Raw genomic sequence first — 25550 nt, 5'->3', positions numbered from 1 at the left:
GTTACGGGTCTTACGGTACGCACGTACGGTCTACGGATGTACCTAACCATTCCTGACGGGGAACTCGTACCACTCTGTGGTGTCCACGGCGGCTCCCGTGAATGGGGCGTATTGTTATTACCCATTGTTTATCCTGCCCAACTCTGGCTGTTATTATTAACTCACTAACAGCCAATAGTTGACCCTCGAACTCCCTTTAAGACAACCCCCTGTTCATCCGTATCTTTCTCGTTGTACCTGGGTCGTGCTGGTGGTCTGCTGCTCATCCTCAGTGGTATGTTGTATATCTCTGTCGAAAGTCTCTTTCATCTTCTCTTTTGGATCTGACATTCATTCGAGTAACTCGTGCTCAGATTCGTGATACCTATACATCGACTAGATCTAACAACATTCTCGTGTCTCCCTGGTCATTCATTTCTACCTAGCTCTCTCGGTCTGTGATACCCCCTCACCGAAAATTTGTCCATACCGATCGGTGCCATGTCGGCTGCAGGAGGAACCTATCGGGGCACAACAAGCCAGAAGACCATCGGAAGAGGGAGACTGCCGGACTTTGAGAACAGTCCTACATCCCACATTCCGCGACCTCGACCGGAAACTTCAGCATCAACACACACCCCCTCCAGCGACGTTGGGAGTTCCACCATGAGTGCTGCAAGCAGGCAAAGACAGACCCAATCAAAGCGAGATGAGGTCAGTATGTCCTGGTGGCCGGTTCTTGGCCTCAAACTTCTGGTTGCATGGCCTTGTATTCCCTCCTAGCCCCTTGTTCATTCTGGTTTCCCACAGAATCTTAGCGAACAGCGATTGCTGCCATAGGAATGAATTCTAACTCGCTGTTATGAAGGCTATTCGACGCAAGATGGAGGCGGACCTCAATAAAAAGAGGCACCAGGCTCCAAAAGCGCATCGCACGCGCAAAGCTCCCCCAGGAACCGTGCTGGCCTTGAAACCTAGTCAGGCCCTTCAGATTAAACCCAACACTACCGTCGCGGAAGCCGCACAACTGATGGCCGCGAAGAGAGAAGACTGTGTTCTTGTCACAGACGATGATGATCGCATCGCTGGTATTTTCACTGCGAAGGATCTTGCGTTCCGTGTGGTCGGAAACGGTCAAAAGGCTCGCGAAATTACTGTTGCCGAGATCATGACGAAGAACCCCCTGTGTGCGAGAACAGACACCAGCGCGACGGACGCACTAGATCTCATGGTTAGAAAGGGCTTTAGACACCTGCCGGTCATGGATGAGAACCAGGACATCTCCGGTATCCTCGACATTACAAAGTGCTTCTACGACGCGATGGAAAAGCTGGAGCGTGCGTACAGCTCTTCCCGAAAGCTTTACGACGCCTTGGAAGGTGTGCAGACAGAACTAGGCTCCACCCAGCCTCAGCAAATTATCCAATACGTGGAAGCACTGCGCTCAAAAATGTCCGGCCCGACCCTCGAGAGTGTCCTGGACGGCATGCCTCCGACTACAGTATCTGTCCGCACTTCAGTCAGGGATGCCGCGGCTCTGATGAAGGAACATCACACAACTGCTCTGCTCGTGCAGGACCAGGGCTCCATCACCGGTATCTTCACCAGCAAGGATATCGTTTTGCGTGTAATTGCCCCTGGACTGGACCCTGCCACTTGTAGTGTCGTCCGTGTGATGACTCCACATCCCGATTTCGCTCCTGCTGATATGAGCATCCAAGCTGCTCTGCGCAAGATGCATGGTTAGTGGTCTCTCTTCCTCTTGAGTCTGCAACAGAACGGCTAACCCGCCCTACTCCAGATGGTCACTACCTGAATTTGCCTGTTATGAACGAGACGGGCGAGATTGTCGGCATGGTGGATGTGCTCAAGCTCACTTATGCCACTCTTGAGCAGGTTAGTCAAAGCCTTTCCGAGAATCATGATTTTCGACTGACCAGAGACGCAAGATCAACTCCATGCAATCGCATGACGACGAGGGCCCCGCATGGAACAAATTCTGGTTGTCAATGGATCATGAATCCGATTCAATGGTGTCCGGCAGCCAGCAAGCGCCGAATCGTTCCGTTCTCAGTCCCGAGTCACCTAGGCAGGGTGTTGACAGTGTGCTCCCTAACGAATCCGCGTCCCACCACGGCGGAGATGAGCTTTCGGAATATCACGACCATCACCATAACCACGACGAGACCGCTCCGTTCCCCTTCAAATTCAAAGCTCCTAGCGGCCGCGTGCACAGGGTCAATGTTGTCACTTCTGCTGGGGTCGCCGACTTAGTCGCTCAAGTCACAGCCAAGTTAGGCAACGAGCTGGAGGCAGTCGGAGGTGCCGCCACCGTCGAGGAGGGCAAACTCAGCAATACGGGTTACGCCTTGAGCTACTTGGACAATGAGGGTGACACTGTTTCTATCACCACCGATCAGGATCTGGCGGATGCGGTCAGTCTCGCCCGTCGCTCGCACCGTGATAAAGTCGATCTTTTTGTCCACGACCCCGCTCAGCCCCCAATTTCGGCAACGTTGGATCCCCAGCCTGCTCCAGCCAAAGCTGTCGAGGAGAAGATTTCCGTTGTTGCTGAGGACCGGCTCTCCGAGGAGCCACTTATCCCCAAGGCCCATCAGTCGTACCCAACACGTCCCACCGAGGAGCAGTTCATCGCTGGCGTACCCAATGAGCTTCTACTTCCAGGTGCCATCGTAACCCTGGCAGCAGTTATTGCTGGAGTATTCATTCTAAGCCGCGCGACAAGTCGATAGACGATGACACCGCTTTAAAATTGTGGTTGATTCGAAATGAACGGCAGGAGGCACATCATGTATATCTGTCGATCTAACTCTGTCTTTGCTGTGCCATACTTGCATATCCCAAGTGCGACCTCTTCCCTCCTTCATTTTCCCATTTTCCATTACCATCTTCATCTAATCTAAGTGCGACTGTTCGGATACCGCTAGTGTTTTTAGTGAGGGCATATTAGCAATGCATATAGTTTTCCCTAGAACCACGAAAATTGTCTCAAGAATATTATTTCTGGTCTTGAACTTCTGTAAGGGCGTTTTAGTAGACACCACATGGCGGTGTCAAAAGTACATTTGATGTCGTGGATGTCGTGGATGCCTGGATGCCTGAGTCTTCCTGATTGGGCCTAGCGCGGTGCTCCCTCGATGGCTGGAATTATTTTTTGGTTTCTGAGGCTTCAACTGGTCCATCCCACATCGCTCACGGCGCCCTGAATTGTCCCCTCCTGTTCGCCAGCAGCTCCCTTGTCGAGCTGGAATGCTGAGCTTGCACTTGTGCTGTGCATATTTCCGGGTTTGATTATCGTTCTTATCTTGTCTGATCATTAGTCTTTCCCCCACAGACACCGTTCAACGGGAGTTGTACCTACAGCTACTGTCCAACCCCCACCAAAGAAAAAAAAATAATAACAGCCAGAAGAGGGAATACAGTCCACGTCCACCAGCCCAGCTTCAGCGCTGGATATACACACTCATCACCGTTCCTAAACGGGATACAGTCAATCTACAGCTGAATTATCGATTTTGCGTGACGAGCGATCAACATGTCGCTGCTCCCACCTGAGGTTCACTCCGCGCTGTCCCAGCTGCTGCGCGCGTTAACCACTCCCGACAACACGGTCCGTACTCAGGCGGAAGAACAGTTGAATAATGACTGGATCCAGAACCGTCCGGATGTTCTTCTTATGGGCCTGGCCGAGCAGATTCAGGGTGCAGAGGATACAGTAGTAAGTGATACAAGTTTCGTCAGGGGACGTGGGGACCGTGTCTGGTGTAGACAGAGAGACCGACTGGAAGCCTTCTGCCCACTACGGACTTAAACCTGTGGCCGCGCCTTGCTGAACTCGGCTGATTTTGGTTAATTCTCACCCGCAGACGCGTACATTCGCTGCCGTACTTTTCAGAAGAATCGCGACCAAGACAAGGAAAGACCCGGTCACAAATGAGGCCAAGGAACTATTCTCAACACTCTCCGGGGAACAGAGATTGGTCATCCGACAGAAGTTGGTGACATGTTTGACGACCGAATCTGGGACTGATGTTCGGAAAAAGATTGGCGATGCAGTCGCGGAGGTTGCTAGACAATACACCGATAATGGTATGCGCAATTTCATGGTTGATGAAAGGATTCCATAGCTGATAATGGTCTTCTCTAGGCGATCAATGGCCCGAGCTTCTCGGCGTGCTTTTCCAGGCAAGCCAGTCACCCGAAGCAGGTTTACGGGAGGCTGCCTTCCGCATTTTCTCGACCACTCCCAGTATCATCGAGAAGAACCACGAGGATGCCGTTTCAGGCGTGTTCGGCAAGGGTTTCAAGGATGATGTTGTCACTGTATGTTGGGACCCTTCAACATAGCGTTCGCGGGATTACCGGTTGACCATTGCGCTTGTAGGTTCGTATTGCTGCTATGGAGGCCTTCGCCTCGTTCTTCCGGTCTATCTCCAAGAAGTCTCAGCCCAAGTTTTTCGGACTCGTGCCCGACATGCTCAACATTTTGCCGCCTCTGAAGGAGTCTTCCGAGAGCGAGGAGCTATCTTCCTCCTTCTTGGCTCTCATTGAGCTTGCGGAGGTTTGCCCAAAGATGTTCAAGGTTATGTTCAACAACCTGGTCAAGTTCAGTATTAGTGTGATTGCCGACAAGGACCTCAGCGACCAGGTTCGACAGAATGCCTTGGAGTTGATGGCTACGTTTGCCGATTACGCCCCCTCGATGTGCAAGAAGGATCCCGAATTTGCTCAAGAGATGGTCACCCAATGTTTGAGCTTGATGACTGATATTGGAGTCGACGACGACGATGCTTCGGAATGGAATGCGTCCGAGGACCTGGACTTGGAGGAGAGCGACCTCAACCATGTTGCTGGCGAACAGTGCATGGACCGTTTGGCCAACAAGCTCGGTGGCCAGGTTATCCTTCCGGCGACCTTTGCTTGGATCCCCCGCATGATGTCGTCCTCCGCTTGGCGCGATCGCCACGCGGCCCTGATGGCCATCTCCGCCATTTCCGAGGGTTGCCGTGACCTGATGGTTGGTGAACTTGATCAAGTGCTGGCCCTGGTTGTCCCTGCTCTCCAAGATCCTCACCCGCGTGTCCGTTACGCCGGCTGCAACGCCCTCGGCCAGATGAGCACCGACTTCGCCGGAACGATGCAGGAGAAGTACCACAATGTTGTGTTGAACAACATCATCCCCGTTTTGGATAGTGCTGAGCCACGAGTTCAGGCCCACGCGGCCGCCGCTCTGGTCAATTTCTGCGAAGAAGCGGAGAAGAAGGTACTCGAGCCGTACCTTGCTGATCTCCTGAGACACCTTCTACTGCTTCTGCGCAGCGAGAAACGTTATGTGCAGGAACAAGCGCTGTCCACTATTGCCACGATTGCCGACTCGGCGGAGAACGCCTTTGATCAATTCTACGAGACATTGATGCCATTGCTCTTTAACGTCCTGAAGGAAGAGCAATCTAAGGAGTACCGTCTGCTGCGTGCCAAGGCTATGGAGTGCGCAACTCTGATTGCCCTGGCCGTGGGCAAGGAGAAGATGGGACAGGATGCGTTGAATCTCGTGCAGCTGCTCGGCAACATCCAACAGAACATTGTCGATGCGGACGACCCGCAGTCGCAGTACTTGCTCCACTGCTGGGGCCGTATGTGCCGCGTCCTTGGTCAGGACTTTGTCCCTTACCTCCCAGCTGTCATGCCTCCTCTTCTGTCGGTTGCGGCTGCCAAGGCCGACATTCAGCTGTTGGATGATGAGGACCAGATTGACCAAGTTGAGCAGGATGAGGGCTGGGAGTTGGTTCCCCTGAAGGGCAAGATCATTGGTATCAAAACCAGTGCATTGGAAGACAAGAACACCGCCATCGAGCTGATTACCATCTACGCTCAGATCCTCGAGGCTGCTTTTGAACCCTTTGTGCTGGAGACGATGGAGAAGATTGCCGTGCCTGGACTCGCCTTCTTCTTCCACGATCCTGTGCGGGTTTCCTCCGCCAAGCTCATCCCTCAGCTCTTGAACTCATACAAGAAGGCGCACGGCGTGCAGTCTCCCGGATTCGCTGCGATGTGGAACAGAGTAGCTGAGAAGATCGTTGAGGTTCTGAGCGCCGAGCCCACAGTGGACACTCTGGCGGAGATGTACCAGTGCTTCTACGAATCGGTCGAAGTGGTTGGCAAGAACTGCCTGAGCCTGCAGCACATGGAAGCGTTCATCGACTCCGCCAAGTCCACGCTGGAGGATTACCAGGTCCGTGTGAAGGCTCGTCTTGAGGAGCGCGCCGATACGGAAGAAGGTGACGAAGAGGACCTCGACTACGAGTACGCAGTTGAGGATGATCAGAACCTGCTGAGCGACATGAACAAGGCGTTCCACACCATCTTCAAGCACCAGGGCACGACCTTCCTGCCTTCATGGCAACGCTTGCTGCCATTCTACGATGCGTTCATCACGAGCCAGGACCCTACCCAACGGCAGTGGGCTCTGTGCATCATGGATGACGTGCTCGAATTCTGCGGCGCCGAGTCGTGGAATTACAAGGACCATATCATGCAGCCCTTGGCCGCGGGTCTGCGCGACGAGAACGCCGCCAACCGGCAGGCGGCGGCTTACGGAGTTGGTGTTGCCGCTCAGAAGGGTGGCCCTGCCTGGAGCGACTTCGTCGCAGCCAGCATCCCCAGCTTGTTCCAGGTGACGCAAATCAACCAGGCTCGTACAGAGGAGCATGTGTTTGCGACCGAGAACGCCTCGGCCAGTATCGCCAAGATCCTGCACTATAACCCCAGCAAGGTGCAGAATGCGCAGGAGATCGTGGCGAACTGGCTCAACACCCTTCCTATCACTTATGATGAGGAGGCTGCGCCATACGCTTATTCCTTCCTTGCCCAGTTGATTGACCAGTACGTTTGTTCCCCATTCGGATGATGTGATCTCTGATTGACTGACCAATGAACAGGCAAAACCCGGTGGTGATGTCGAATGCCGACAAGGTGTTTGGATACATCGTGCAGGCTCTGGAAGCCGAGACGCTACAGGGCCAGACGGCAGGACGCGTGGCCAACTCGGCGAAGCAACTGGTGGCCGCGACAGGGCTGAATGCAGAACAGATCCTGGCAGGAGTGAGCCCTGACAACCAGGCAGCGGTGCGAAGCTACTTCCAGTGAGCCTTTTTAATATATCTTGTTGTTTTCCTTTTCTTTCTCGGTACGAATCTGATATGCATGCAAGTATATGAATACAACTGGCAGTTATGATTTGTCGTTTGTTATTTCCTTTTATTCCTGTGATGAGACTCTATATAGCGTTGTGCGAGACTCCTGATCCCTCGAGGGATTATCTTTCTCGTGAGTTACAAACCATGACTTTGGATTGAAATAGACAGTATCTTCGTCCTGTGTTAAATCATACTCGGTAATGTGTCATAAAAATCATCGACGTACGGCTTTATAAAAGAGCCACAAATCACTCCACGACCATCTCCAGGATCTCCAGCACTTGCCCCTTCTCAGTCAACGGCACGGGATTAGTCCTGCACCAGCGATCATGCAGACTGTTGGCCGCCAGCTGGTTCAGCGCATCCCGGCCCACCCCGACCTCCTTCAACGAGCGCGGCATTCCCAGCTCCCGAATGACCGCATCCAAGACATCCCCCAGATCCGCCGACGAGACATCGACTCCCCGATCACGCAGCACGCGCGCCACCTCGGCGTTCCGCACGAGAAACTGCCCCACCCGCTCCTGCTGCTCGCGATTGGCGCCGTGCCTCGCGTTGAACTTGCACACAGCCGGCAGCAGGATACAGCTCGTCTCGCCGTGCCCGACCCCCAGCGGGCCCAGCTGATGGCCTATCCCGTGGCTGGCGCCCAGCTCGACCGACCCGCCCGTCAACGCCGCCATGGCGTTCACGGCGCCAAGCTGGCACTGCAGGCGCGCGTCGCGGTCGGCACGGTCATGCCTGCACCGCAGCAGGCCTGGGACGAGCAGCTCCAGCGCGTGCGTGGCGTGCGCGTCTGTCGATTCGGTGGTGCCGGACGTGGCGCACAGCGTCTCGACGCAGTGGTCTACAGCGCGGATGCCCGTGCTCAGCCAGATGGCGGGCGGGGTGGTGGTTGCGAGGTCCGGGTCGAGGATGACGAGCTGGGGCCCGCGCGTCGGCGCCTGAAATGAGTGCTTGCGGCGGGTGGTGTCGTCCGTTGCGCCGGCGAAGTTGGAGTACTCGGCTGCGGAGAGGGAGGTGGGGATGGAGATGATCGGGATGGTGGGTGCGTGGATGTCGACGCGTTGGTCAGGACCAGTGGCTAGAGTGGCCAGGTCGGATGCCGTCTGCACGTTGTTTGCAAGAGCCTGCGCTCGTTAACTACTTTTAATTCGTACTGATTGTGCCTGGGGGGGGGGTGGGGGGGTTTACCAATGCGGCCACCTTGGCTCCGTCGGTTAGGCTGCCCGCACCCAACGTCAAGAGCAGATCGGCCTCAACTCGGCGCGCATCGTGTACGATTTCCAGGACTTCAGACCATAGGGTATGGCTCTGCATGCCAATCCGGCGGCCTACAACCTTTTCCGGTCCTAGTGCCGTTGTCAGACGGTCCAAAGCATCTGTGTTGCGGGCCAGCGAGCCCGAGCAGATGATATAGATTTTTGAGGCTCCAAAAGTGTCGACGACATGGTGGGCGGCGGCGGCGGGGAAGGGAATTCCGTATGAGAGTAGAGGACGCGGCCGGTCGGCAAAGGCCGGACGGACTGTTTCTGGCATTTCGAATAGGGACGGAGTGCTGGAAGGGGAGAACTCTGTACAGTAAGGGTTGAAGGGTTGAAGTATGTACAATCAGTGATGAAACAGAATGTTGATACAGTTGCAGGCTGAAGGTCAGACGTGGGGCTGGGGAGATTCCTTGATTTCGGGCTCAAGCAAATAGTGTCGCCCGTGAGATTGCATCATGCATCATGCATCATGGCACAAAATTGAATTCAAACTGTTCAATTGGATATCTTATAACAGACAGAACGTACATACACGTGAACGCCTCCAAATACCCTGAGATGTATACAACTTCTTTTTGGTCCAATTCTCGCCAGTATATAAATCACTGGTGTGCCCGCTTGGCCAACAAGTTCAAGGCACTTCCCGCCAGGATGAAGCCACACTGGTCCTTGCTCAGAGTGTGATTGACTGGAATCGTCAGCTTCTCGCCGTTCTTCTTGGTGACCTGTAGCTGGATTGATCCCTGACCGCCGGACTTCAGGGTCTCGTACAGTCCGACAGTGTTGACCTGGTCGCATGCATCGATGCGGTCGTAGTCGGCCTTGTCGGCGAACGTCAGGGGGACCACACCCTGCTTCTTCAGGTTGGTCTCGTGGATGCGCGCGAAGCTTTTGGCCACGATGATCCGGCCGCCCAGGTACCGCGGCTGCAGCGCCGCGTGTTCACGCGCGCTACCCTCGCCATAGTTGTCCTCAGCCACGACCAGCCATTCAATGCCGTCGGCCTTCCACCGAGCTGCCAGGTCGGGAATCGAGTGCTTGTTGCCAGCGTCGTCGTACGCAACGTTCGTCTCACCCGTGGCAGCGTTGACCGCTCCGATCAGAGTGTTGGCGGAGATGTTGGGCAGGTGACCCTTGTACTTCAACCACGGACCGGCCGCGGAGATGGTGTCGGTGGTGCACTGACCCTTGACCTTGTACAGGACCTTCAAGCCGGACAGTTCGCCTGCAGGAAAGGGTGCGAATGGCTCCAGCAGAGCGAGACGGTCAGAGGTGGGGGAAACAATGACCTCCACGGAGGCGTCAGGGACACCAGCGCTGGGCTGGAAGGCAGGGTTGCCGTCAGCGAACCCAGCACTGGGGAGATCAGATCCCTGGGGAGGACGGAACTTGAAGTCTTCACCGCTCGGGGTCTTCAGAGTGTCGGTCATGGGGTTGAAGGTGGTGCTGCCAGAGTAGGAAAGGGCGGTTACAATCTCCGGCGACGCCAGGAAGTTCATAGTGCGTCGGTTGCCATCATTGCGTCCGGGGAAGTTACGGTTGTAGGAGGTGAAGATCGCATTGTCCTCACCCTTGGCGACACCATCAGTTCGCTTCCACTGCCCGATGCAGGGTCCGCAGGCGTTGGCCAGAACGGTGCCGCCGGCCTCGGAGAAAGAAGACAGGGTCTGATCACGGTCCAGAGTGGCGCGAATCTGCTCACTGCCGGGCGTGATGAAGAAGTCCGCCTTGGGCTTCAGGCCAGCCGCCGACGCCTGCTTGACCAGGTCCTCTGCGCGAGTCATATCCTCGTAGGAACTGTTGGTGCAACTACCGATCAGTCCAGCACCAAGAGTCTCGGGCCACTTGTTCTCGCGGACGGTGTTTGCGAAATTCGACAGACGCACGGACAAATCCGGAGTGAAGGGTCCGTTGACGTGAGGTTCCAGCGTCGACAAGTCAATCGTGATCACCTGGTCGTACTCTGCACCATCATCGGCCCGCAAAAGGTTCTTGGGGCCCGATGCAGCAATCTCGGCCGCCGCCTCGGCCACATGGCCTCGGTGCGTCGCCTGCAGATAAGGAACCATGCTGGGGGAGAAGGGGAAGACCGAGGTGGTGGCTCCGACCTCCGCACCCATGTTGCAACAGGTAGCCATACCGGTACAGCTGAGCGTCTCGACACCGGGTCCATGATACTCGATCACATAGCCGGTACCACCGCGGACGGTGAGCTTACCAGCCAGGTGCAGAATGATATCCTTGGGAGAGGCCCAGCCGCTCAGCTTACCCTCAAGACGCACACCAAGAACGCGAGGCGCTTTCAATTCCCAGGGAGCATCCACCAATGCATCCACTGCATCTGCACCACCGACACCGATAGCGATAGCTCCCAACCCTCCCGCGTTAGGCGTGTGGCTGTCGGTACCCAGCATCATCAGACCAGGAGCGGCGTAGTTCTCCAGCACACTCTGGTGGATGATACCCGCACCGGGGGGCCAGAACTCAATACCGTAGCGCTTGGCGGCGCTCTCAAGGAAGTCGAACACTTCCTGGTTACCCTGGATAGAGGCAGGCAGATCGGTGTCCGCGCCGCGCTCACCCACGATCATATGGTCGCAGTGAATACTGGCGGGCACCGCGGTCGACGGGAGGCCACAGGACATGAACTGCAACAACGCCATCTGGGCCGACGCATCCTGCATCGCCACTCGGTCCGGCTTCAACTTCAGGTTGGCCTTGCCCCGAATGTCTTTTCCATTGTTAGTGCCTGTCAACAGGGACTCCTCCGCATTGTCCAGATGGGCGTAGAGGATCTTCTCCGCCAGGGTGAGGGCGCGCGAGGATCCCAAAACCTTCCGAACCTGCTCGAGATTCCGCACAATCTTAGGGTAAGGCGGCATGCGTGCAGCGGAGGCCTCAGTGGCTAGGCCACGTCGTGCGAATAATTGTTGCGGGGGGAGGCATTTCGGGGCCAGCTATGGGGCAGTGGAGTTAGTCACAATAGAGGAAAACCCATTGTCTCTGGCGTAATCATTGGATCCAGAAGCCATTGATAAAGCACGAGAAAAACATACCCTGCGAGAGGCGGTAGCCCGCTGCCAGACAAGCTGCCTCACCATATTGACGCCCTGTGGAAGAGTTGATTGCGGAGAAGAAGACGACGCTCGGTAGATGGCAACATTCTAATGCCCTTTTTTCTGCTGCTTTTCGGCTTACTTATTTAGCTGCAATCTGATTGGCCAGGACCACGCCGATGCCGGGGCTGGAGTAGATCTTACAATACGTTACATTAGGACAGCAAACCTCGGATAAGGTATTATCCAGATAATTACGCAGCTGGTGTTTATAATTACCTAGGAAAGGTAGTTTTCAAGTACGGAGTAGTTATTAGGTATTTGAAGAAAAGATTCATAGATAGGACTCATGCCATCATGGTTAAAAGATCATTTTCTGTTGAAGAGTCATATCATCCCAAAAAAGCGCCCAGACAAACGCCTGAACTAAAATATCAGGAGAAAAATCGCAAATTGAAGAGAGAACCAAATTTCAACAGTTGTACATGAATGAAGGGTACAACATACAAAGAATATACGCAGCAGAGAATTAAGCGCTGGTTCTCTCTTCCTCGTCAGGTACAGCCGCCCGCAGCTCCCATACGATATCATAGCATTCGGCCAGCAGCGCATTGACGCTGCCCTGTCCTTCGGGAATGTCGTTTCCCATGTAGAATTTGCCGTCAACTCGCATGTTGTCAATGGAGTTCAGCTGTATGATGTCACCTTCTGTGTCTTGCCGGTAAGCTGGGGGTTGGTTACTTACCTTCATACTATATGGGTACAATTCTCGAGAATTCGAGACACCTCCGGACTCTTTGACTTCCAGGAGACATCGTCGCAAGGTCTGCAGCTGATTGTAGACTGGCAGCAAGGCCTCAGATACGGGTTCCGAAGAGATCAGAAGTGCGTAGATATAGGCGTAGCTCCTCCGAATGAGGTATAGTAATGTCTGCCAACAAATCAGTAACAAGCCCCGTCCCGACTTTCCGGGTGCTTAATTCTTACACGCTGCGCATGGATATCTGCCGGCTGCCCTTCGGCATCCACGAAATTTCCATCGACCCGAGCTTCATCAATACGGTCGAGTTTCCGCTGATATCCGAAAAGGTCGGTCTCCCGCAGAGACCAGGCCTGAGTTACGGAGAGTCGATCCAGCTGGTTACGAATCTCAAGCAGCCGATCGTATTGGTCGCGGAAGCGCTCGTCAATCTTCCCCTCTCTGTCAAACAAACAGTTAGTCACTCGGTCACTACCCGCCATGGCGAGAGCCTAGACAGAGAAATGGGCGGGCTGACCGTTCAAGCACAATCTCGGTCCAACGCCAGCACCGGTCCAGCAGCTGTTTGACCCCGTCTTGCCCTTCTAGGGGCTTACCATCTGCTCCAACGAAGTTACCGTCCTTCATTGTGTCTTGGATTTTCGTCAACTGCTTCCGAAGATTGATCACTTCCGTCGCGGAGAACTAGAAACCACGCACTATTAGCTTGTTCACTCACTCCCTCAAAAAGACACGCCAAATTTCAGAGACTACCTTTGATCGAGTGTTGGCTGCCGCTGTCGACCGCAAGACTGAAACAAGAGTCTCATGGGTGGGTGCTAGCTCAGGGTTCATAGCTTCAAGCCCGCCCCGCAACTTATCCAACTTCAATTGACACTGTTCAAGTCGACTTTCCAAGAGCGTCATCAGAGCTGGGGAATATGCATCTCGACCACGCTCGACTGTCTCCTTCATGTTGGTCAGGGTCTTGGTGATCGAGCTGAGATCTTTTGAGCTGTAAAAACCAGCTTCTTCAAGGTGATCAAGCAGGCGCTAGTCGAACGGGTCAGGAACAGAATAATATGGCGGAGACAGCTCAAAAGGGGCCGCTATACCTTGATTGTTGTTGCAAGCGAGTATCTATCGTCAGGTAATGTTAGTTCAGACAAAGACAGGACGACTTTTCAAATAAGTCAGTGAACATACACTGCGGGGGCCTCATTATTCCTTCCCACAGTCAAGAACAGTAACGAGATCAATTGAAAGCAGTCGTCGAGTACGTAGTCGACTAGAAATCGATCAAAGATCTCAATCGTTAGCCCATCTTTCGCCAGACCGACTATATCACGCGCAAGGCCCACTCAGATGCTAACGTCGGTTGTGTGTCAGCCGGCGGTCCTGTTCCTTCCGCACAGCATTGAGCTTTTCCACCTCGGAGATCACTTCTTCGTATAGCGGGAGCACATCGCGAGATTTGATATAGGACGACTTGTCTTGTTTTAGCAGCAAGAGTGCATCTCTGGTGCGGAGAAGACGCTCCAGGATCGGCTGCTCCTGCGGGTCGAAAGGGACGGGGACGGCGGGGGAGTCCATGATGCCAATAGCAGAAAGAAAATGATATGAAAATGTCGAATCGATATCAAAAGGTCGGTTAGTGGCACAGATCCGAAAATTATGCACCAGTTCAAAGAAAGAGTTGGCCGTTTGGAGTAGAGAAGAGTAAAGGTATCCGATAACCCCCTCTAGCTAGCTAGTAGTAGATAGTGATTGGAAGCCGTCGGAATGAGGAGGGGTGTTTCTCTGATGGCATCATCCTTTCCCAATCAGGCCTAGGCCAAAATCACGGGAAAGTCTTGGGACTAATCCCGATCGGGAAAGCCCTAAGCGAGGGCTTTTGCACCAAACACACAACTTCCGCTCTGGGAACAAGTGCCAGCCCGACCATCTCCATCGACAAGACAGTAGAAAAAAAGTCTCCGTCTTCCTCTTCCTCTCTCCTCCTATCCCCATCCCTCTCGAGACTCCCAGTCAAGTCCAACCCGTCGACCACCATGTCTACTGCCGAGCTCGCTTGCTCCTACGCCGCCCTCATCCTCGCCGATGATGGCGTCGAGATCACCGTACGTATTGGTCCATGAATTTCTCGAAAATCTGCGGCATGGAATCGGCAAACAACTTTGGAAGAATTGCACGAAAAAGAGGAGGAGAATTCAGAAACGGCAACGAAACTGCAAGGCAATCAAGGAACTGGGCTGATTCATGGTTTTTCTTCGATTATAGGCCGACAAGATCCAGACCCTCCTCGGTGCTGCTAAGGTCGCCGATGTTGAGCCCATCTGGACTTCCCTCTTCGCCAAGGTAAATACTGCACTACCTTTTCGCAACAGTCTTATGTGACAACGGAACGAAAAATTGGGCCCAGGATCTGGACAAACGCTTACGCTGTGACTTCTTTTTTGCAGGCTCTTGAGGGCAAGGACATCAAGGACCTCCTGACCAACGTCGGCTCCGGTGGTGCTGCTGCCCCCGCTGCCGTTGGCGGTGCTGCTGCCGCCGGTGGTGCCGCTGCCGCCGAGGCTGCTGCTGAGGAGAAGGAAGAAGGTAAAGATTCGAAACTTTTGAGACTGGCCTCCGCGAACAGGGACGCTGATCGTTCGTACAGAGAAGGAGGAGTCCGACGAGGACATGGGCTTCGGTCTGTTCGACTAAACGTCCTAATCCGTTCGACGTTCTTTTTTCTTTTTTTCCTCGTTTCTCTCCTATCTCCTTACACTACTCGAATCTCTTGTACCCGATACAATGCGACTGCACGAAGACCAAAAAGGGAAAAAAAGAAGAATCAAACGGACGAGGACTACTGGTGGGACTGGGCGCTTTGCTTGCATGATGGGTTCCGTCGTGACAGAGGTACCGGTACGGATGACGCTAGGATTTCGGGCCGTCAAGTAAAGGGAGAATTGGCATATCCATATCTGCCAAGGGCGAGATCGCTGTGGCCGCCCTCGGTTAGAATCATAATAGGTTCTCGGAAAAAGTTTTTGCCATTTGCTTGTTGCTAGATACTTTTCTAGCATAGTTGCCCAGTTCTCATGCTATGTCTGTCATGCGACCATGAACAAAGGATTCCTTCTGCTGCAGTTGTCCTCAATTGTATACACCTTGTAAATTCCTGTGTCCTCATGTCGCCTCGCGCAGTATACAACGTATGAGTTCTCAATATATACCGCTGTAGCAATTTTGCAGTCAACCGAACCACCAACGCCGTGCCAAATTTGCAGAACATACTCCGTCGCCCCTGGAAGGAAAACGAAAGAAAAAACAGAACTTTTGTCGGAATACAGTGCAGGAAATGACAAGATATAGAAATCAAGCATACTTGGGGTAGTATATCAACCGCTGCTGAGCCATGAACGCATATCTTGTAGCGAAGTCAGTGAGATATCACGACACTCACGACACTGCAGTCGTGAGCTGAGAACTCTGCTCTGCGTAAAGGCGAAATTGCAGGAAAATGACCACGTCCTCTACCATCGTGCCCAAAGAGCCAATTAGCCAGGGTAGGTTTGTCACGACGTAATTCTTTTCCGTGGAATGGCAGAGAATCTGCGAATGGTTAGACCGGGGGGGAGGTATGATGAGTAGCCTACTACTTACACCAGCGCCATAGGTAAGATTGCCCATCAAAGAGAGGATGAAGAAAAGCAATGAAAGTCCTTATAAAAATATCAGTACAAAGGGTCTTTCTTATGTGAGTGGTCTTGAAGTTCAAGGCACGTACCTTCGCATGACTTGTCGCAGTAGTTCTTGTAGATTTGAGGAAGTCGCGCACTAGTAGCTTACTGTCAGTCCAGCTCCGTTTCCGTCAGAAAGCACACTCACCCCAGGTAACAAACGGCACTGACATATCCCAGCACTTGCGCGCCAGCTGCCATGTCCACGCCCCCATCACGCTCCTTCGGAGCTGGTTTCCAGACCCCCGTCTGCCAGGCGACCGTCCAACCGGCCATGCCGATGACGCAGATCGCCAGGACACTGCTGAGGTTCTTCATCCAAGCACTCCGGACAACCTCGTTCTCCTCGACAATATTAGCTAGAGCGTCGTCAGGGTGACCGTGACCACTCCGTCCGCTACGCTGCGACGTCATAGATCGGCGTCGCGAAGCTGGACCCCGTTCTAGCGTATCGCTGAATCGACGACCGAGTAAAGGGGTCGTCGGGTCGGGGGTGACGGTGGAGGAGCGCCGGTGACGGAGCAGACTCTCGCGACGAGCATTGCGGTGTTTGTAGTAAAGACATTGCGCGATGAGCACACCATCCGCAATACAAAAATAGACCGCAATGGCCACAATGACGGGGACGAGACCGGCCCAAGCGCCTCCGATCAGGTTGGTGATATCGCCAATGAACCAGACGAAGAGGAAGAGGAGCGAGATGGCTTCAGCATTGCCATTACAGTAGTTTTCAATGAGTTGGGGAACCTGCGCAGGGGTTGCAATCAGCATTGAACTCTTGTTTGTCTCGCGCGAACGGTTGATCGCGATATCCAGGCCGATGTGAGCCATACCAGTAAGAAAATCCAACAGGTCAAGGAGACAGAACCCAGAAGACCAGAGGCAGCTTCACGCGGTGTTATCGGGACAAAATTTTCCACAGGCATATCTTCCCGGGCCAGGAAGAGGGACATTGCGATTCTGCGACCCGAGCCCTGCGGCTGCAGAGAAAAAAGCGAGCGAAGGAACAATCAATGACACACAGATTAAGCTCGGAAAAGTTTGAGTGCCAATCGACGCCGTCTCGAATCGAAACGAGTCTAGCACATTGATATCGTGGTCACTAGCAGAAGTACGTCCAGCGTTCAAAGCTGTAGGACATGTGAAACAGTAAGAGTTGAGTCTTCAAAGCGAAAAATGAAGATTTTCCTTGATGCGACTCTATATTAATAGCAGCTCTTAGTACCTCTACTAAATCCTGTTTGGTGATCGCATCCGATAAGAGATTGTGACTAAGCGAGCACTGGGATTGGCTGCCAGGCAGTAAGGCATTTTTTTATTATCACGGTGAAAACTGAAGTCATTTTGTACCTCTGTAAGCTCGAGAGTGTATATTTGGACGCTGCGCTCCTGTAGTTCATATTTGCTTGTTTTGTGTAGCCAAAGCGTGGGGCATATAAATATATATACATGTATATGTATATGGTGCTGAGTCCTATCGCCGCGGAAGTATATATCTGGACGAGCATATCCGCAGAATGACTGCATATTACAACATTATGGCTACCATGGTTTGAAAGACGGTTGATCAGTATAATGCAGGCCGGGAGAAGCCGACCGACATTTATTGCTATACAGGGTATATACAACCAATTTGACCGAGACCAGAACTATGATCAGTTTTCGACCTCGTCATCGTATTGCTGAAGTTCGAGCTCATTCTCGAGCATATCAACAACCATATCACCCATAATCTCCCTAATTCGCCCATGAAGCAACTCTTGTCGTGCGTCATCCGGCTGCACAGCATCCAGAGCGTCCAAATACTCCGTCAAGGGAGAGTAGTCGACCACATCGCCCCAGTTACCACGATCGACCCCATACTGATTCAGAAAGGCTTGCAAGCTCTGCATACCATCTCCCAAAAGCCACTGCTCTAGTGATGCTCCCTGGTCGGCCATCGGATGTCGGCGCTCGCCACCAGCTTCTTCCCGATCGTTATCGGAGAAGGCGTCGTCGCGGATCTCTCCATTGTCGTCCCCGCGGAATCGAGGAAAATGAAGCGCTCCATTGTTCAGCTGATCTAGCAGATCGCGAAGCCATTGTGGTCGGCCTACTTCTGGCATCTGCGCCAAGTAGGACGGCGTTGGGTCCGATTGCTGGCGATGAGCCTCGGAGTCGTAAGGCGGGAGTGGATCAGATGCCGAGATTCGCCCCGAAACAAAGCGTCCGGGCAAATGTGTTGTGACACGGGGGATATCCGAGAGAACGACATGGCGCGCAATGTCTAGAGTGATCTCCGGAGGTTCGATGGGCTCTTCTTCCTCTGGAAGAGTGTCGGCGATTTCCACAATGAGAGAAACTGCTTCAGGGGTATTCCAGAGGTCCTTGGCTCTGGCAATATAGAGTTCAGTGAGCAAATCATGGGCGTCCGTCGGAGGCATCTTGCCCCATATGCGCTTGGGCATGGGTTGAATATCCAACTCCTGCGCAAGCTTACAGAATACCCATGGATATCGCGACATCGCGCGGCGCAGCTGCTCGCGGCATTCCTTTGGTTTATTTAGCCGAAGATATGCCAGTGCGAGTGAGCATTGAATGTTGGGCAACAGCGCCCAGTCCTCACTCAGTCTAGTTTGTGTGCACAAAGCGACAAAGTGTGAGTATTCTCTGCCCCGGAGCGCAAGATGATCGATCAGAAGCCTGATGCAATATGGGTCGTCATCATTGAGGCCCAGCAGTAGCTTAGCCCATTCGTATGCTGTTCTCCACGTTCCTTTCATCCCCAGATTCGCAATGTACCTCCAACCCACAAGCCACAGCTCCCGATTTGCCATGTGGATAAAGTCGAGTTTTGCCTGCCCTTCCTTTAAACGATTGCCGAACGACGAGTGAGCCGAGCGCCCGATATTGAACAGGGCTCGCTCGAGGAGATCAGCGGAAACGGCATGATCGCCCTGATGTTTTGCTATCTCGGACACTTGAAGGAGAGTAGAGATGTGGTACGGATTATATTGCAAGAGGTGTATCATTCGTTGCGGATCCATGGACTCGACGCACATATCAAATTGTCTTTGCACGTCTGTATACGCAGCGTTGTGGACAATCTGGTATTTCGTAGCTCCACTGGGTAGTTTTTCTACCAGCTCCATTCCCAAACCACCACTGGGAGCGCGTGGCCACTCGTCTTTTCCCTGCATGAGAACATTCCGCCGTTGCGTAGTCCCTGCTAGACTTAGACCTTTGCTGGCGGGACTATACCTACCGGTCAAAGCGCGCCCGAGATCAACCATTTCCCTATTTCTATCTCTCCTGCGACCCGTCCCAGATTCTTCATCGAAACTCTCCAATACGACATTCCCAAATAACCTTCGCATCTCATTCATTGCATTGAGGAATTTGGGTTCAATCGAAAGCAACTCCTCTGGCGTTTTGGGGAAAGATGCGCCGCGGACATCCTTTGGGGACACAGCTGCAGCCTTTTGACTGTCAGTACCCTTGGATTCAACAGCTAGTTCCTTCAGAGCTCGATCGATCTCGTCCAGCTCATCGTCTGACTTGGCACCGGCCGCTCCTCCTGCGGCTGTAAGCTTTGCCACCGCCGCCTTCTTCTTCTTGTTCTTCTTTTTCTTCTTCTTACTAGAATCTGCGGATTTTGCCGGGGCAGGGACATCTTCCAGCGGGTGAGTCACTGTCTCTTCGATATCGTGATCAGACTCGCGCTCCTCATCCTCATCATCACCAGCATTGAGGAGATCAAAAGCATTCAGCTTCGGCCTTGACGGCCGGATTACCGGCTCGTACTCATCCAACTCATCGTTGTCTTGCTCCGCTTGTACCTGGGCTTGTTGCAACTCTTGTTCGCGAAGCTTCTGCAGCTTGCGAATCGCTCGGGAGGACATTCAGGGTCGAGTTGCGGAGGACGATGAGACTCTATTTCAGTGATGTCCAACCTTAATATGGGTTGATGGCGATCAATCCTCGAATGTCAATCTCTGGCAGATATTTGGACAAGAAAGAAGACCACAGGCATGACGACACATCCCGCTTAGGCTTAGTGCGGGACTATGCGGATTACTGTACGATACCTTACCAAGTTAATCCAATATCACCTTACCATACGATACGTTATCTATCACATGACGTTATCATCTCCCTAAATGCCTAGATGCCTGGGACCGCTCTCCAAGTTTCTGGGAGATCAACAGTCAGGGCGAACAACACCACTCTGCTTTTCCGTACCAGCCTCGCTGGATTCTACGGTTTCTCGATTGTCTGAACGCTACCGCAAGTTCAATGCGTCGCCTGGCCCTCCAGACTTTCCGTACTGCTCGTCGTGTACCAGTATGGAAGGTCGGCGCTAGGAAACCGTGCGCTGTGTCGTTCTCCCATAATCAGCCTCTAGGTCTCCGGCTCTCCTCCCGTGGACGACATCCCTCCTTCATTCCAGCGACCTTGCAGTCATCGATGCATCTCCGAAATTTTTCTCTTGCAGTGATATCGACGGTTGTCGCATCTGGCGCTTGGTACGCTTATCAGGGTAGCAACTCTCCGAAGACCTCTGTGACGTCCCCATCACAGACACGGACGATAGCTACAGACGCATCTTCAGGAGCGCACGCTGAAGGATCCGCGGAATCTACCAGACGTGCGATACTCGTGGACAATGATCAGTTCTACACGGCAACACTATCTGGAGACCAGCCTCTTTACAAGCAGACAGACGATTCCGACCGCCGAATTCTAGAGATGTTGACGCCTGAACAAGCGACACAGAAGTTGAGGAGAAACGAGCAGTCTTTTATGGTGAACCGGGGCAAAGGTGTCGTGCGATACGATGTCGTCCAGGTGCCGAGCAACTCGCCGATCGAGGATGATCATGCCGAGAAAATTGTCGAGGTGCCTTCCTCTGTAGCTGCAGCGAACGAAGGCGAGTCGACTAGTGATTGGATGTTCTGGGCTGTATTTGATGGTCATTCGTAAGGCTGCTTGTTATCAACCCATACCTGCAAATTCTAACGTCTGAGCTAGGGGATGGACAACCTCGGCCAAGCTTCGCAATGTCCTGATTTCATACGTGGCCCGGGAGCTGAACACGACCTACAAGGCTGCAGCCACCAATCCTTCGCTTATTAGCCCGCCATCCGAAGCCGTGGACGCGGCAATCAAGCAAGCCTTTGTCCGCCTTGATAACGATATCGTGCATAGTAGTGTCGATAAGGTCCTCAAATCCAACTCCCGCCGAGCCGCTGCCGAGCTGCTTGCCCCCGCTCTCTCCGGATCCTGTGCTCTGCTTGCATTCTATGACTCGCAGTCCAAAGACCTCAAGGTCGCCTGTGCTGGTGACTCAAGGGCTGTTCTTGGCCGCCGTGGACCTACCGGGAAATGGACGGCAAGACCGCTTTCTGAGGACCAGACTGGCGGCACCCCCTCAGAGATGAAGCGTCTGCGGGAAGAGCACCCAGGCGAACCGAATGTTGTGCGTAACGGAAGAATTCTCGGACAACTGGAGCCTAGCCGTTCTTTTGGAGATGCATTCTACAAGTGGAGCAAGGAGACCCAGGAAAAAATCAAGAAGCAGTTTTTCGGACGGACCCCTCACCCACTGTTGAAGACTCCTCCTTATGTCACCGCCGAGCCTGTTATTACGACCACGAAGATTGAGCCTAGTAAGGGTGACTTTGTAGTCATGGCTACGGACGGCCTCTGGGAAATGCTGAGCAATGAAGAAGTCGTTGGCCTTGTGGGCCAATGGGTTGACCAGCAGCGATCTGGCAACAACGGAACCAATAAGGCCTGGCTGCAGAGCTGGTTTGGCATGGACGACAAGCATCTGCCCGTAGAGGCACCCAAGGAGACAACCACCGAAGGCCAGCGCCGTCCGATCCGTCAGCAACAGTACGACATTTCGGGCGTTGCGAGTCGTTTTGTCGTAGAAGACAAGAACGCGGCAACTCATCTCGTGCGCAACGCGATGGGTGGCAAGGACAGGGACATGGTTTGCGCTTTACTCACACTCCCTAGTCCGTACTCCCGCAGATACCGGTAAGTAATACTCCTTTATCCCTTGCACTTTGCGCTACAGTCTCTATTTTTGAAAATGAACTCACAAGTTCGCCAGCGACGACATCACCGTCGAGGTCATCTTCTTCGGCGAGGGCCCTGACAACCGGACCGTCACGGTCAATCAGGAAGCCAGCGCGTCGGAGGAAAATCAGAAGGCCAAACTATGATAGCATCGATATCTTGTGGAACCAATAGCATTCAATTTCCAATTTCCTCTAGCGCAGGGACGCGGTTTTCTTCCACATGGTCTTCACTTTCTACTGTCTGTTTCTGGGGAGGATACCATCGGATGAGATTCTCCGCTGGCTCTCTTGGGTTGGACTGAGTTATTTTCCAGTGCATATGCTGGCGTGGTTCTTGGGATCTGGCGTTGATGACACTACTGCAGCGGCAATACTCATAAATTGTTCAGCATGGTAGATTTGCAATCTTAGGGATATGATTCTGGTCTTGGAGTACCCTGCTCCATGTACCTTTGATCAGAATAGATAAGTCCTAACGCGCAGGAGAAACCATTTCACTAATAAGATCCATGAATAGATCAAGAAAAATTAAATGATAGCCAGAAAATAGTATTCAAAGGAGAAATTCACTAGTGAACTTATCTGAGCATGGCTGTTGACTATGAGTCACGTGGGCCCACGTGGATCTGGATAGCAGTGAAGCCACGTGAGGAGTCATGCCCTGAAACACCTTAGCATAGAACCAAGGCAGTCAAGGTGTCCTCCATCTTTGCTCAGGAACACAGATTTAAGTACTATGCTTAAGTTGCTGGCCTCTAGACCTTTGCTTAAGGGGCCTCTCTTTAAAGTATTCAGTTGGATGTAAGGCTGTTAGGCGTCTACTACTAGGGTTTGCAGACTGAGCTTAAAGATGGCTAAGGTTCTCAAGGGAGTAGGAATGTAAGTATAGTGAATTTAGATTCCTACTTCTAGTAGATAAGGGGGAGAGAGCACTATACTACTCTGCAACGACATCATATAGAGGATGGTGTCGTCTCAGACGGCGTCAATCACGACCCTTTTGGGACAGGGGCGAGCAAGTTTCTCCAAGCACAGTGACTATTGCTTCCTGAACTTTTGCCGCACTTCTCTCATACCCTTCCTATTCATGTCCTGATCCTTATCTCTTTTCTTTCTCAACCTCGGAGTCTTTCCTCTTCCAGACACGTCGTGCAGCTGACAGTGCTTTTGGAAGAAAGTTGAAATCTCCTTGTTTTGGAATTGCTCACATACTGCAGCTAGCTCGAAAATTTGGAGGTGCCCAGTTGTGTCTCGTCTCTTGACTAATTGTCCTGGTCTGCGATCTTGCCCGTTGACAAATCTCATAAGATCGTTCCTTCAAGACTGCGTCTTTGCCATTCGAAGTCAGAGCAGCATTCAGCCGTTCAACCTGGTAAGTCATTGAGCCTGGCTAACACAATTCTGAGTTCCCCAGCTGATTCCGGGTACATTTCTGTTAAGATCAGTACAGCCATGGAAGATCTCAGTTGGGAGGAGGATGAGTTCCTCAACTTTTGGGTCACATACAACGCTGGAATCGAGCATCTTCCTCTTGCGTCCCTAGACGATAAGTCTGAGAACGCACAATCTCCAGCCAGAAGCGACGCTGGAGCTGGTAACGAAAATAACCAAGATCTCAACACTCGTGGACTCGGAATTGAACTTCACGAGGATGTCACTGAAATGGAGAATAAGGGATGCCACATCCCAGCCGGACTCAACCCAGCAACTGAGAACGCGAATGTTCAAATCCCAGTGGAAACTGACACTGTATCCGAACACAGAGGTGGGGTCCCAGTCGAATCTTCTGCACCTGAAGGTCCAATGACGCGTGAGGAGATCATTCTTAAGTGGCTATCTGGCCTCAGACATGACCCTGACCCACTTTCAACTGTGGACGACAGGAGCCCTCAAGAGCTTGACAGCAGAGCGCGCGATAGAGTGGAACAGGAATGGGGCCAGGGCTGGGCTCGCACTCGACGAGCAACTGGGGTTCCTCGCCAAATTCCAAACTACCGGTTCTTTGACTACACAAGCGGCACGTACACCAACATGCACGGAGCTCCGCCGCCTGAGTAGAGCGTGTCTTAAGCCTGGTCATCGGATGCAAGCGCCACATACCTGAGCCTCGCTAAGGCGGCATCAGCACGAGCGGAGAGCCATTTTGACTCGTGTGGCCCTGAGAGGCTCTCTCTGCCTTGGCTCTTCTTCCACCTATCACTGGTGATCTAATTCTTGCATGCTTGGTTTCATCTCTGCTCTCCATTCCGTTCATCATAGCTGCTGGTTGGCCATCTGCGCTCCCGTGACATGCAACCTTAATCATTTTTTCAGCGAAGACGTCTTTTCACCTAGTTGAGGATAGCCAATATGAATCTGTCTCCAGGGCTCTAGGAGTGGCTTTGACAACATGTATCTCTCCAGTAAGAAAGTTTGCAAAGTAGCAATGTTCGTACTGCTTATCCAGTAGATCATGAGCGCAGAAGGCATCTCGTACAGATATGACGAGACGCCAATATTCAAGGCAAGCGCCTGGATCAGTACCCTGATACCACGTACAGTCAAGTTCTTTGCAATCTCGATCCGCGGTAAGTCAGCCATGCCAGACAGAGAGGGAGCCTTCCACCCAGCACGAATGTTGAGTATGATTGACAGAGTGAGTGCAGCTGGAAGAATGCCCGTCGAGTCTCCAGCCAAGAGGTCGGGGAACCAGAGAGCTCCTTCAGTGGCCAGCGACGGCTCGACCGCCAGGTGGACCGCGGTGCTTGGCTCTGCGGAGGACGGCTCAACCAGGGAGAGGAGGTACGGTACGAGACCCTTGCTGTTTCCAGACATAGCTCGGAGGCTCTCCATAACTGAGATCCATATCGGTATCTGCAGGAAGCTCACAGGCTTCCAGTATCGGGGCACGTTCCATCGCTTGTGCAGCTCCTTCCGCTTCGCCTTGACCTTTGTCGCCAACTCTCGGATTGCCTCTCTCGGGAGGATTGGATTGTCATTTTCGACATCAACACGCTTTTTGATTTGGGCTTGAAAATGTTTCCTCCATGAATGAAGTAGCGGAGCTAGGTCTCGTTCCTTGCGTGCTTGGATTTTGGTGTACATCTGCAGCGGCATCGCAACGGTGGTTCGGACGATTAAGGCGGTCAATGGGATGGACAAGGCCCACGGGAGGCCACTGATCGAATGGACAGCATGGATGAAGCTCGAGGAAACGTCCAGCACTTCATTAATAAAGGGAGAGGGCCGCGTGGCGTGGAAATGCCGTATTTGCTGCGCTACCCGCTTGCCGGCAGTATGCGGCGAACGGAGCGAAGGACGAAGCGGCCTCATCGTTACAGACAGCTCAATTGCTGGAAGACGGAATTGAAACAGAGTTGAACGAGAGACAGAAAATAAATATTTATTCTGAGGAAACAGAATGAAATGAGATCAATATACATTTACGATGGAGCAGTGCATGTGCCGTACTGCTGCCAAGCTCAGCAAAAAAAAACAAAGTGATGCTCCAGA

The 25550-nt window shown here is 52.9% G+C and overlaps 11 protein-coding genes across 11 annotated transcripts; 5 read left to right on the top strand and 6 right to left on the bottom strand.

The window, feature by feature from the left end:
* Window positions 1-480: 480 nt before the first annotated feature.
* On the top strand, window positions 481-2732 carry Aud_010335 (CBS and PB1 domain protein; the record flags this gene model as incomplete). The annotated part of the gene is made up of 4 exons (XM_043295178.1): window positions 481-693; window positions 848-1721; window positions 1781-1875; window positions 1929-2732. The coding sequence occupies 4 exons, from the start codon at window positions 481-483 to the stop codon at window positions 2730-2732; spliced, it is 1986 nt and encodes a 661-aa protein (XP_043151113.1).
* An 803-nt stretch (window positions 2733-3535) lies between these two features.
* On the top strand, window positions 3536-7146 carry Aud_010334 (nuclear import receptor PSE1; the record flags this gene model as incomplete). Its single annotated transcript, XM_043295177.1, has 5 exons — window positions 3536-3718; window positions 3867-4089; window positions 4148-4323; window positions 4385-6882; window positions 6939-7146. The coding sequence occupies 5 exons, from the start codon at window positions 3536-3538 to the stop codon at window positions 7144-7146; spliced, it is 3288 nt and encodes a 1095-aa protein (XP_043151112.1).
* A 298-nt stretch (window positions 7147-7444) lies between these two features.
* On the bottom strand, window positions 7445-8735 carry Aud_010333 (iron-containing alcohol dehydrogenase; the record flags this gene model as incomplete). Its single annotated transcript, XM_043295176.1, has 2 exons — window positions 7445-8326; window positions 8391-8735. 2 exons carry the CDS (start codon window positions 8733-8735, stop codon window positions 7445-7447), a joined length of 1227 nt encoding a protein of 408 aa, XP_043151111.1.
* A 331-nt stretch (window positions 8736-9066) lies between these two features.
* Aud_010332 (aconitate hydratase ACO2) lies at window positions 9067-11565 on the bottom strand (the record flags this gene model as incomplete). Its single annotated transcript, XM_043295175.1, has 2 exons — window positions 9067-11421; window positions 11521-11565. The coding sequence occupies 2 exons, from the start codon at window positions 11563-11565 to the stop codon at window positions 9067-9069; spliced, it is 2400 nt and encodes a 799-aa protein (XP_043151110.1).
* Window positions 11566-12049: 484 nt separating this feature from the next.
* Aud_010331 (uncharacterized protein) lies at window positions 12050-13852 on the bottom strand (the record flags this gene model as incomplete). Its single annotated transcript, XM_043295174.1, has 8 exons — window positions 12050-12211; window positions 12266-12451; window positions 12508-12721; window positions 12798-12964; window positions 13034-13312; window positions 13375-13399; window positions 13466-13547; window positions 13633-13852. 8 exons carry the CDS (start codon window positions 13850-13852, stop codon window positions 12050-12052), a joined length of 1335 nt encoding a protein of 444 aa, XP_043151109.1.
* A 458-nt stretch (window positions 13853-14310) lies between these two features.
* Window positions 14311-14968, top strand: rpp1 (ribosomal protein P1; the record flags this gene model as incomplete). The annotated part of the gene is made up of 4 exons (XM_043295173.1): window positions 14311-14379; window positions 14540-14617; window positions 14722-14860; window positions 14922-14968. The coding sequence occupies 4 exons, from the start codon at window positions 14311-14313 to the stop codon at window positions 14966-14968; spliced, it is 333 nt and encodes a 110-aa protein (XP_043151108.1).
* Window positions 14969-15709: 741 nt separating this feature from the next.
* On the bottom strand, window positions 15710-16943 carry Aud_010329 (PQ-loop repeat-containing protein; the record flags this gene model as incomplete). Its single annotated transcript, XM_043295172.1, has 5 exons — window positions 15710-15862; window positions 15914-15972; window positions 16038-16087; window positions 16139-16737; window positions 16824-16943. 5 exons carry the CDS (start codon window positions 16941-16943, stop codon window positions 15710-15712), a joined length of 981 nt encoding a protein of 326 aa, XP_043151107.1.
* A 702-nt stretch (window positions 16944-17645) lies between these two features.
* Window positions 17646-19871, bottom strand: Aud_010328 (transcriptional repressor TCF25 family protein; the record flags this gene model as incomplete). The annotated part of the gene is made up of 1 exon (XM_043295171.1): window positions 17646-19871. One exon carries the CDS (start codon window positions 19869-19871, stop codon window positions 17646-17648), a length of 2226 nt encoding a protein of 741 aa, XP_043151106.1.
* A 394-nt stretch (window positions 19872-20265) lies between these two features.
* On the top strand, window positions 20266-22202 carry ptcF (type 2C protein phosphatase ptcF; the record flags this gene model as incomplete). Its single annotated transcript, XM_043295170.1, has 3 exons — window positions 20266-20948; window positions 21001-22014; window positions 22091-22202. 3 exons carry the CDS (start codon window positions 20266-20268, stop codon window positions 22200-22202), a joined length of 1809 nt encoding a protein of 602 aa, XP_043151105.1.
* Window positions 22203-23510: 1308 nt separating this feature from the next.
* Aud_010326 (uncharacterized protein) lies at window positions 23511-24116 on the top strand (the record flags this gene model as incomplete). Its single annotated transcript, XM_043295169.1, has 1 exon — window positions 23511-24116. One exon carries the CDS (start codon window positions 23511-23513, stop codon window positions 24114-24116), a length of 606 nt encoding a protein of 201 aa, XP_043151104.1.
* Window positions 24117-24359: 243 nt separating this feature from the next.
* On the bottom strand, window positions 24360-25370 carry Aud_010325 (putative mitochondrial export translocase Oxa2; the record flags this gene model as incomplete). Its single annotated transcript, XM_043295168.1, has 1 exon — window positions 24360-25370. The coding sequence occupies one exon, from the start codon at window positions 25368-25370 to the stop codon at window positions 24360-24362; it is 1011 nt and encodes a 336-aa protein (XP_043151103.1).
* Between the last annotated feature and the right edge of the window lie 180 nt (window positions 25371-25550).

The sequence above is a fragment of the Aspergillus udagawae genome (assembly GCF_001078395.1).
Source record: "Aspergillus udagawae IFM 46973 DNA, scaffold_9, whole genome shotgun sequence".
Lineage (NCBI taxonomy): Eukaryota > Fungi > Ascomycota > Eurotiomycetes > Eurotiales > Aspergillaceae > Aspergillus > Aspergillus udagawae.
The sequence above is the reverse complement of the archived record's forward strand: the minus strand, read 5'-3'. Positions and strand labels throughout refer to the sequence as shown.